The sequence below is a fragment of the Nilaparvata lugens genome, unplaced genomic scaffold (genome assembly GCF_014356525.2).
Source record: "Nilaparvata lugens isolate BPH unplaced genomic scaffold, ASM1435652v1 scaffold2356, whole genome shotgun sequence".
Lineage (NCBI taxonomy): Eukaryota > Metazoa > Arthropoda > Insecta > Hemiptera > Delphacidae > Nilaparvata > Nilaparvata lugens.
In genome coordinates this window covers 45,512-57,709 of record NW_024090295.1, presented here as the reverse complement: position 1 = coordinate 57,709, position 12,198 = coordinate 45,512, and the positions used below count along the sequence as shown (strand labels likewise).

The window sequence follows — 12,198 nt, the reverse complement described above, 5'->3', positions numbered from 1 at the left end:
CAGTGTAAAACGCATGGTCCTAACCGTGCGCATGCGTGCCGTCAGTCCTGCTCTGTACGGATACATGAAATATCTATGTACAAGACAAGCGCGACTGACGTACGCACTGACGGTCGGTCGAGCTCTGTAACCGGCCTTACGCTTTGCGTACGCTCTGCTGACGCATGTCAGCCGCATTTTTTAAGTCAGGGCGGGCAAGCCGCGTTTTATTATCAACTTCAACAACCTAGAACGCGTAAAAATGGTGATAGAGATATTTTGATTTCAGATTCGGATCCAGCGTCTTTAAATAGTCGAATGACTCGCTCTCAAAAAAAATCAAAATTGAAGAAGTTTTGGTTCTATTGGATATTAAGCCATTCTATATGTACAGTACTCAACATTTTTCGAATGTTTTTTCAAAGTTTCATTTAAAAAACTGTTCTATGCTTTGGAGTTAATCTTAATACAATAACATAGGCCTACTTTGTTATTGCATTGAGGTAAAAGTAATAGTCCATTAATAAATGTACTATTATTACAGTACTTGATCAATAACATCTTGCTCTAAATCAAATTATAAGAACTATTATTCATAATGGGTCATATGAATAAAGTTGAGCATTTGCTTATACTTCTAAAATATTGAGCCATTTTTTATGAATAAACGTGAGCGAAACCTTTTGCTCATGCTCATCAAAAGAATAGTTTGACCATTTGCTCAAAAGTATAAACTTATGCTCAAAATAATTGATTCTGTAAAATACCTAGGCATCATGATAGATTCTCGACTAAGGTGGGAGCCACATATGTCTTATGTTTGTAATAGATTAAGGAAAACATTTAAACCCTTATTTTGCAGTATAAGAAATTGTAAAAATATGTCTGAATAGACCAATTAGATATCCACTAACCTAATCTGTGAAGAATTCAAAGTTCTAAGCCTTGAGGATTTATATAAATTGAACTTATTAAAATATTTATTTAAACGACCAGTGACTCCTGAACATGGATATACAACTCGTGGTCAAGCCAGAGAGAAACTGTATGAGCCGAGATGTGTAACTGCATCTGCGGCTGGTCATGCAGCCTTTCAGGGTCCTCGTTTATTTAATGTTTTACCTTTCGATATTTCTAGAGAGTCCTCCTTATCGATTTTCTGTAGAAGGTTAAGACTTAATTCTGTAAACTAGGCTATATAAACTAAGCATTGTAATCAATTTGTTTCTTTTTGTGCAAGATGTGTATTTTTGTTTAGATTGCTTAATGGCATAAGATAATACTATTTATGTAAGTAGCTCTATATAGTACTTGAAGCAGGCCTCGTCCTCGACGCAGGCCTAGCCTAATGAGGAGTGCACTTGACATTTCTTATGTTATTATGCTTTGTAAAATCTTACAATGAAGTGAATAAAAGTTATTATTATTATTATTATTAAAATTGTATAAGTAAACTAGAGAATTTGCTCAACTTTTGAAGCAAATGCTTCAAAAAAGGTGAGTCTAGTCTGAAGCAGCTTTTCACCTTTTGCTTATAGTAAAATGGCTCAACTAATTTGTGTGAGTAAGAGAGAGAACTATACCAGATACGATCACAAACAATAGTTGAGAACTATTAAACTCTTTTTAGATTCAACCATGATTTATATCACCATTATTCCAACAAAAGAATAAATACAAAAGATACCAATCCGATATAAAGATAGCTATCACAGAATAGGAAATAGGCATTTGAGAAGATGAGAGTGTAGACGATTATAAGAAGGCTATTGAGATTATAAGATTATGCTGAAGATTATTATAGAGATGACATTTTTCACGCTATTTCAAAATTCAGAACTCAACTAACCTAAAACTCAATTCATAGAGAACATTATCGGGGCACCGAGCTTCGCTCGTTATTTTTATTTTTCGAAAAACAGAACACAATTCTCTAAAATGATCGTGTTTATATTCACAGCTGGCTATATGTCAGCTTATGAATTTCGGGAATGCGATGTTTTGATTTTCCACAGAATCACTCGCTCACTTTTTACTATCCACAGACGACGAAAGTCTCAGCTGTTTCAGACAAGGATGAATTATCCTTTTAATGTCATTCAGCGAGTTTTCCAAGGATGAGACCTAGTGCAATCGAATTTTTATATCATAAACCTACTATGTTCCAAATTTCGTGAAAATCGTTAGAGCCGTTTTCGAGATCCGTTGAACATAAATAACCAGATATAAAAATATAAACAGATATACAGAAATTGCTCGTTTAATATAATGGGATATGCTATTCATGATAGAGAAAAGAGCAGACAACCAAACACAAGCGGTGTCTATACTTGCATATTTAGCGCTAACCTTTCGCTATAATACGAAGTTAGGCCACAAAGGCGAATCAGCTGATGAAAATCTTCAAGGTACGTGAGCATTTGCTCCAGAGTTAAGGAGCATAAGGTAAGAGTATAAGGTAAAGCTTATTCATATAAAATGAGCAAATGCTTATGCTTCTACCTAATGCTCATCAGCAAAACCTTATGCTCCATGCTCACGAGCATATGCTCTGTTTTTACTCATAAGGACCCATGTGTATGTGGCTTCAAATAATTCTGAGAAGTTTCCCGTGATTTTTATGTAATCATTGTTAGTTGACTTCATTCATACTTTATATTTCCGTTTCCTCTGATTATTTTTATTATTCTGAAATATAGGAGCTTCGATCTAATTGGAACAATAGATCTTTTGAAATAATATACATGGTATTATTTACTACTACGAATGTCGGCTAGCAGTCGGCTAGATGTTTGCGTTTAAATCCAACAATTCTTCGTAATGTATCTTTCATTCAAAATAAGTTTACTCAGTCAGTTTGTCACAATTGAGTCGCTTAGTGCCTCAGCTATATGTTTTCAGTTTTTAGGTTTTTGTTGTCAGCAGTTAGCACTATTGTAGAGCTATCCAACACAATAGTCTAGCTCTTTGAAGTAGCGATATTCGACATCAAACTAACGAAAATGAATTGTTATGCAACACAGTATTCAAAGTAATTCTTATGATTGTTCTGCCGGTTTTGGAATTATTGGTGTTCTTTCATCTCATGTTATATTCTGGAGGCAAATACAATACTTATTCTATATGCTGTATACTTATTCTATATGCTATTAATGTACTGAAATCACTTCACTTATATGGGCTTTAATAAAAACAATATAAAAACTTGTAGTACCCTTTAAAAAGTTTCAACTTGAAAATGACCTATGGTCGAAACTAGTCGTTAAAATATTTTCAAGTTTTCAATAAAGGGTAGGCCTACTACAAGTTTCTATATTGTTTTTATTAATTGATGTACTGTATATATATATATACTGTAAATTAATAAAAGAATTGAAATAGTACGATTTTTCAAACAAACAATAACGTTCTTTGAATGATTATAGAACAATTAAAAAAAGCACTATACATTTCGGGACTTTTTTCTATCCCGTCTTCAGGTACAAATACGAAATAAATAAACATCAGTATTGACTAATTCAAGAAAAATATTGAAACAATGTTCATAACTCGACAATGATGTTCATTTATTTTCAATCTTCACCTGGAGGTGGGAGTTAGTCCTGGAATTTATAGTGCTTTCAATTGATTTTAATGGTTTTATAATATTAGAGATTTATTGTATTTTAAAAATGAATAAAAGGTCTTTTTGAAAAAGCTGTACTATTTCCTCATCTTTGTATTATCTCTATTAGTTATTAACCGAATTATTTATTTATCACCGCCGATGAATAATTGTGATTTTTATAATAATTGCTGACATCTGGTATTACAAAAAACTTTGAAAATTTGAAATCAGAACTTTCCTATCACGATTAATTGCCAAGTTGCCCAAGCCTCGAAGATTGCTGAGTACAAATTGATGTCCCTCGTCAGTGAGACGCTGTCGATACGAACAAGTGTGAACTGAATTGCAATTGGCTGCCAACAGAAATTCGCTCCACTACTTGTAAAAACGCAACTGGCTAGCGTCGCAAATGTGCATCGAGCCTAACGTAACTTTTCACTTGTCCGATACGATTGTCAGACGAACAGTCTTCTAGTAAAAAAAATATAGCACACCATCGATAACCCACCATACAAACCTGACTTAGCCACTAGTAACTTATACCTTTTACCCAAATTCGAGACATAACTTTGAGAGCAGAGCTTCCAAACTAACGAGGAGCTCCAAAACAATGTCATAGCCTACTTAAACTCATTTTGCGGCAGCATTTTATGAAAAGGGGTTTGACAGGCTGGTCCACTGGTACGACAAATGCCTCAACCTTCACGGCAATTACGTTGGAGAATAATCATCCTTTTGGTATTACAGCTCGATGTGAGCTTCAACATAGAGAAAAAAAAGCATAAGGCGGATTTCACACCAAAGCTGGGCCGGGCCGGGCCGAGCCGAGCCGGGCGGATCGGCCGAGCGGAATCTGCCTGCGTTCGCACTGAAGCCGATTGCCGATTCACTCAGTAATACAAATATTGCGCAACTCACTATATGCGAAGATCGAACTAAACTAAAAGAAGGCAGAATCCGCTTGGCCGAAAACGCTCGAGTTGGGCGTCAAGCAGACTGCACAAATCCTCGGCTCAGTCCGGCGTTGATTTGAATGCTCCCGACTAAATCCTGCATAGCTAGCGCGCACGCGGATTCCGCTAGACTCTAATAAAGGATGGCCACTAACGATAGGACATGCATGATGAACATGTGTGTACACACATGTCGTCATACATTGTTCAAGTTAGTCAAACAATTAAAAAATAAAAAAAGATTGGGGAAGAATAATTAAAAAAAAAAAAAACAAAGTGAAAAAGGGTAGCTTACCTCTTTGAACCCCCCTGTTGGTTGGGGGAGATTTGAGTCGAACATCGTACTCATGAATGTGTTGAAAACCAGAATTCACCCACAGTATCCCTGCTTGACATAGGTGGCGACTAAAAGGGGCCCCAAGGCAACTCCATAAGTTGCCTTGCCTTCAAACCCCATGCCTTCATGGATCTGCCCCATTAGGGCAGTTTCGGAGGGACAAAAAGAAAAACCCAAGAGACCAGAGATGGGTGAATCTCCAGCAACAAATGTGGGTCAAGAGGCTGACCAGGTGCCCTAGAGGCAATTTGGCGACCCCTCCTTCAGCGGAAGGACCTACAAAAAAGCCAGGAGTGGAAGCCTCACGTAGGTCACGAGTTTGTGGGTGGAGAGGCCAAAACTCATCACTGCTCAAAGAAGGGCGGCCATTCAGGCCAGGCAACACTTCTTGGGAGAGGTGAAGCTTTTGACCTGCAGAGTTTTGAAGGGGCAAAAAGAAAAACCCAAGAGACCAGAGATGGGTGAAACTCCAGGTACAAATGTTATCACGTACACCCTGAGTAGCTTCAGAGGTGGGTGATTGATACCCAGGTGTTGCTCCTGGATGACTTCGCTCAGTCGTAATGTGGGCGGGGAAAGGAGGCAAGTCGAAGTTCCTCTTCCTTCTTCTTTGTGCCTCAGCTGGCGTGAACAGCACCTCCTGGTGCTTCTGACGGCGTGAAGGTCGCTCTCTTCTCTGATGACACCACTTTGGTGTAATTTTGTATCGGCCTTACGGCCTCGGTTCCGCTCCAGTGAAGTAGGAAAAAGAAGGACAGACAGGATAGGGACGGCAGACAACGGTCCGCTGTGCCCTGGGGAGAAGGAAGAATAGGGACGGCAGACAACGGTCCGCTGTGCCCTGAGGGGATGGAAAGAATAGGGACGGCAGACAACGGTCCGCTGTGCCCTGGGGAGAAGGAAGAATTGGGACGGCAGACAACGGTCCGCTGTGCCCTAGGGAGATGGGAGGACAGGGACGGCAGACAACGGTCCGCTGTGCCCTAAGGAGAAGGAAGAATAGGGACGGCAGACAACGGTCCGCTGTGCCCTGGGGAGAAGGAAGAATAGGGACGGCAGACAACGGTCCGCTGTGCCCTAAGGAGAAGGAAGAATAGGGACGGCAGACAACGGTCCGCTGTGCCCTGGGGAGAAGGAAGAATAGGGACGGCAGACAACGGTCCGCTGTGCCCTAGGGAGATGGGAGGACAGGGACGGCAGACAACGGTCCGCTGTGCCCTAGGGAGATGGGAGGACAGGGACGGCAGACAACGGTCCGCTGTGCCCTGGGGAAATGGGAGGTCAGGGACGGCAGACAACGGTCCGCTGTGCCCTGGGGAAATGGGAGGTCAGGGACGGCAGACAACGGTCCGCTGTGCCCTGGGGAGAAGGAAGGTTAGGGACGTACGGCAGCCAACGGGCCGCTGTACAGGACAGGAGGTCGGGGACGTACGGCAGCCAACGGGCCGCTGTACAAGGAACAGGAAGGTTGTGAGCGGAATGCTGTGGTCTGGGGCTTGTCCGGTGTTTAAATACTCCCGCAAAGTGGAGGGGATGGAGTTGTGCCTCCGCCAGAGGCGGTGTAAATCGTCTCGATGCGCGGAAGATGGTGCGCCATCGGTACCTTCCTTATCTCCGCAGCCAGCTAGCTTTGCTGATAGCCGAGCGTCTTACAATAATATTATTAATTATTTAGCAATATTTTCCCGTCACAATTTTACTTTGTGACACCCCACTCCTACTTGGGGGGGGGGGGGGGATCGGAGCCCTCTATGGCACCACCTTAAAAGGCATGGTTTGATCAGAACATCCTCACCATGAATGTAGGTAAGACAAAATGCCTGCCCATTGCACTCAGACCTTGTAGTGAGCCTCCAGATAATATAGTTTTGAAATTGCACTCCTGTGATGATACCTATGGCACTGTCTGCAACTGTCAGATCATTGATAGGGTGAAGAGTTACAACTATCTAGGAGTTATAATAGATTCTAACCTTAGATATGAGAATCACATAATCAGTTTGCAACGTAAGCTTAGAAAAATGATTTATATTTTTCATCAGCTAAGCTTCATCTTGAACAAACAGGAAATTAAGACAGTTTATTTTGCTTATGTTCAGTCGATCTTAAGTTATGGTGTTATTGCATGGGGAGGAGCAGTTAGAACTGCACTGGAGCCTTTATATGTAATACAGAAGCTTATAATCAAGGCCGGCTTGAAACTGGAGAGACAATATCCCACCGAGGCACTCTTTGAATATTCTCAATTATTGACTGTCAGGCAGACATATATGAAGAATGTACTTGTATTCACGTACAAAAACAGGGATTTTATGGTAACCGAGGTAGCACATAACTACAATACTAGAAGCTCTGCAAATACAGGTCCCCAGAATTGTCAAATCAATAAATCGCACTAACCTATTCTACGTCTCCAACATTTTATTGAGGAAAGCACCATCCAGAGAAATAATAGAGCCCTCGGTAGGTTTGCTTGCTTACAAAAGAATCATCGATGGTTGGCTGCGTGCAACTGGTGCCAATAACTCAGAGAATTTGCTCGAACCCTTATACAGGTAGTTTACAATAATAATAAAAACATTAAAAAATTAAAATGAAATGAAAGCTCTAGTATGGAATCCTAACTAACTCACTAATTCCTCAACTAACCCATAGCCCTACATAAATCCTTTTCTTCTTATCTTGTATTGCCGTTTGTTCTTTGCTCTTCTTTCTAAATCTGTAAAGGTTATATTAATTTATTTCTCTAAACTTCTACTCAACTATTTTAGTCACAAAATATTATTTATTTATTTCATTGGCGCTACAGTCCGATGTGGACCTTGGCCTCCTGCACAATTCGCCTCCAATCGTCTCTCCTCTCCGCCACATTCTCCCATCCTCTGATGCCCAAAACACGCAAATCGGCACTCACATCCTCCAGCCATCTCCTCCTGGGTCTTCCTCTTCTACGCGTACCAATCATTTTACTTTTTAACAACTTATGCAGTGCTCCATTCTCTGGACATGCCCCAACCATCTCAAGCCTTTATAACTCGTACAATATCTTCTGGTCCCATGAAATTGGCAATCTCTTCATTATTTCTGATACGCCACCCATATTCTGTCCTGACTGGTCCCATGATACGCCTTACAATTTTTCTCTCAAAAACACGCAATGCTTGCACTTCTCTACTAGTCAGCGTCCACGTCTCAGCACCACAGGTGGCCACTGGTCTGATCAGTGTTTTGTATAGCCGCAGCTTAGACATGCGTGATAAGAGCTTTGACTTCATTAGTTTCATGTGGACAAAGTACGCCTTGTTTGCAGCTAAAATTCTGCTTTCCACGTCCGCTCGTACCTTGTTCTCACTATTGAGAAGCGAACCCAAGTACTTGAACTGCCCCACATTTTGAAGCCAAACTCCTCCCCCACATTCCAGATCACCAACATGTCTTCTTCTCTCGTTTGCTGACATCATAAGATATTTAGATTTTTCTATATTAATCTCACGACCCAACTTCTTACCTTCATTTTTTAGAGTTTGGAGCATGTCAACCACACCAGCTTTGCTTCTTGATATAAGCACCACATCATCTGCGTAATCATATGCTTGCTTGGACTTAGTTACAATACTGCCGCTTGTCTGCAATGCTTTAAGAGTGCCAGGTGAAAATGAGTGAAGTCAGTGAGGTAGAATATGGTGTGGTTCTGGGCAGTACCCTTGGGCCAGTTTTATTCCTTGTTTACATTAATAACATTGATAAGCTGAACATTGAAGGCGAGCTCTTCCTATTTGCGGATGATACTGCTGTAATATTTAGGGGTGCAAGCTGGAATGAAACATTTTTAAAGGCTGAAATGGGAATGAAGAAGCTGAAGGCATGGTTTGATCAGAACATCCTCACCATGAATGTAGGTAAGACAAAATGCCTGCCCATTGCACTCAGACCTTGTAGTGAGCCTCCAGATAATATAGTTTTGAAATTGCACTCCTGTGATGATACCTATGGCACTGTCTGCAACTGTCAGATCATTGATAGGGTGAAGAGTTACAACTATCTAGGAGTTATAATAGATTCTAACCTTAGATATGAGAATCACATAATCAGTTTGCAACGTAAGCTTAGAAAAATGATTTATATTTTTCATCAGCTAAGCTTCATCTTGAACAAACAGGAAATTAAGACAGTTTATTTTGCTTATGTTCAGTCGATCTTAAGTTATGGTGTTATTGCATGGGGAGGAGCAGTTAGAACTGCACTGGAGCCTTTATATGTAATACAGAAGCTTATAATCAAGGCCGGCTTGAAACTGGAGAGACAATATCCCACCGAGGCACTCTTTGAATATTCTCAATTATTGACTGTCAGGCAGACATATATGAAGAATGTACTTGTATTCACGTACAAAAACAGGGATTTTATGGTAACCGAGGTAGCACATAACTACAATACTAGAAGCTCTGCAAATACAGGTCCCCAGAATTGTCAAATCAATAAATCGCACTAACCTATTCTACGTCTCCAACATTTTATTGAGGAAAGCACCATCCAGAGAAATAATAGAGCCCTCGGTAGGTTTGCTTGCTTACAAAAGAATCATCGATGGTTGGCTGCGTGCAACTGGTGCCAATAACTCAGAGAATTTGCTCGAACCCTTATACAGGTAGTTTACAATAATAATAAAAACATTAAAAAAATTAAAATGAAATGAAAGCTCTAGTATGGAATCCTAACTAACTCACTAATTCCTCAACTAACCCATAGCCCTACATAAATCCTTTTCTTCTTATCTTGTATTGCCGTTTGTTCTTTGCTCTTCTTTCTAAATCTGTAAAGGTTATATTAATTTATTTCTCTAAACTTCTACTCAACTATTTTAGTCACAAAATATTATTTATTTATTTCATTGGCGCTACAGTCCGATGTGGACCTTGGCCTCCTGCACAATTCGCCTCCAATCGTCTCTCCTCTCCGCCACATTCTCCCATCCTCTGATGCCCAAAACACGCAAATCGGCACTCACATCCTCCAGCCATCTCCTCCTGGGTCTTCCTCTTCTACGCGTACCAATCATTTTACTTTTTAACAACTTATGCAGTGCTCCATTCTCTGGACATGCCCCAACCATCTCAAGCGTTGCGCCTTTATAACTCGTACAATATCTTCTGGTCCCATGAAATTGGCAATCTCTTCATTATTTCTGATACGCCACCCATATTCTGTCCTGACTGGTCCCATGATACGCCTTACAATTTTTCTCTCAAAAACACGCAATGCTTGCACTTCTCTACTAGTCAGCGTCCACGTCTCAGCACCATAGGTGGCCACTGGTCTGATCAGTGTTTTGTATAGCCGCAGCTTAGACATGCGTGATAAGAGCTTTGACTTCATTAGTTTCATGTGGACAAAGTACGCCTTGTTTGCAGCTAAAATCCTGCTTTCCACGTCCGCTCGTACCTTGTTCTCACTATTGAGAAGCGAACCCAAGTACTTGAACTGCCCCACATTTTGAAGCCAAACTCCTCCCCCACATTCCAGATCACCAACATGTCTTCTTCTCTCGTTTGCTGACATCATAAGATATTTAGATTTTTCTATATTAATCTCACGACCCAACTTCTTACCTTCATTTTTTAGAGTTTGGAGCATGTCAACCACACCAGCTTTGCTTCTTGATATAAGCACCACATCATCTGCGTAATCATATGCTTGCTTGGACTTAGTTACAATACTGCCGCTTGTCTGCAATGCTTTAAGAGTGCCAGGTTAAAGATAACTGCCGAGAGTGCATCACCCTACCTTACGCCTCTATACACTCACAGGTAGTTTACAATAATAATAAAAACATTAAAAAAATTAAAATGAAATGAAAGCTCTAGTATGGAATCCTAACTAACTCACTAATTCCTCAACTAACCCATAGCCCTACATAAATCCTTTTCTTCTTATCTTGTATTGCCGTTTGTTCTTGTTCTTCTTTCTAAATCTGTAAAGGTTATATTAATTTATTTCTCTAAACTTCTACTCAACTATTTTAGTCACAAAATATCACTGTATAATGATACTCGTCCCACACACAAGTCTAAGACTCATGTGGGACTATTTCCTTTGTTGTTGTGTCGGTGCAAGTTATATTTCGTACAGGCTAATAGGCTAGTTGTTTTGGGCCATCGGTTGGTGGCTGTGTCGTGGTTGTTTGTTATTGAATAATATACAGTATAGTGGACATGTTTGCGATGCAGTCGTCGACCGATGGCTCGGAATTTTGGATAACAGAATTGCAAGTTTTGTTAATTTTTTTTTAAGACTTGCAAACTTTTTATGGCTTAGCAATAATATTCTAGGTCAATAATGCAATACATCTTTGTGAATTGATATTTTTTATTCCTTTATACTAAAAGCATATATCTATGTATTCTTGTGCACTGTATATGACAATAAAGAATTATTGAATTGAAAATTGAATTGATGGTGAAGAGGAAACACGAAATGTTTGCAATAATACCTTTAGGGTAACCGTCCACTGAAACCGTATTCAGCCGATACGTTTGGCCGTTGCATCGGACGAATCTGCCGGCCGTTAATTCGTCCGAATATGGTTGTCCATTGGAACCGTTTACGTCAGTCTAGTTCAGTAGTAGGCTGGTTGCAAATTATTGAATTAACTACTTTCAGAGCCACCAAAATTTTTCATAAATAATGATTATATTGAGATTTTGAAAACTGAATAAACAAAATAATATCCACTAAATTAGTTATTCATTATAATAATCTTATCTTCAGATCCTATTTTTTCAGCAATCTTTGTCCACAGATTCCTTTGAGCATCACGACGATGATATCTTTTGTCTCGCATATCCCACAATGGAACATGCTCTTGAACAAAACTTATAAACTTTTCATTGTCCTTAGTTACAACTTTATAGAACAACTTTAAAAAACAAACAAGACTGTGAAACAGTTTTGAGGTTAGGATGATGTTGTCTCAGCTCGACTTCGGCCGGAGAGAGCCGGAAAATCCCATTCAATTCGGATCGAAAACTTGTTCGGCCGGAGACGGCCATGCACGGCCGTGTGAACCTGTTGCAATGGACGTCCATTTCTTTGTTGGGGGATCGTTCGGACGAGTTCGGTAGTTTTCGGCCGATGCTAGTTCAGACGAAATCAGTTCCAGTGGACGGCCCATCTTAATCCATATAACACCCGATAGACACGAATGATCCATGTAGCGCAGGTGACATCAACTTTAGCCAGGAATGGGCCTGAATTCTTGAGCACCAAAATATTCAACCAAGTTCCAGCTACCATACGACACATAGAGGGACAGCACAAATTAA

General features: G+C 40.2%; 2 protein-coding genes across 2 annotated transcripts; both read right to left on the bottom strand.

The window, feature by feature from the left end:
* Positions 1-7,896: 7,896 nt before the first annotated feature.
* Positions 7,897-8,334, bottom strand: LOC120355515. The gene has a single exon (XM_039443966.1). It carries the CDS (start codon positions 8,332-8,334, stop codon positions 7,897-7,899), a length of 438 nt encoding a protein of 145 aa, XP_039299900.1.
* A 1,609-nt stretch (positions 8,335-9,943) lies between these two features.
* On the bottom strand, positions 9,944-10,435 carry LOC120355514. The gene has a single exon (XM_039443964.1). It carries the CDS (start codon positions 10,433-10,435, stop codon positions 9,944-9,946), a length of 492 nt encoding a protein of 163 aa, XP_039299898.1.
* Positions 10,436-12,198: the final 1,763 nt, after the last annotated feature.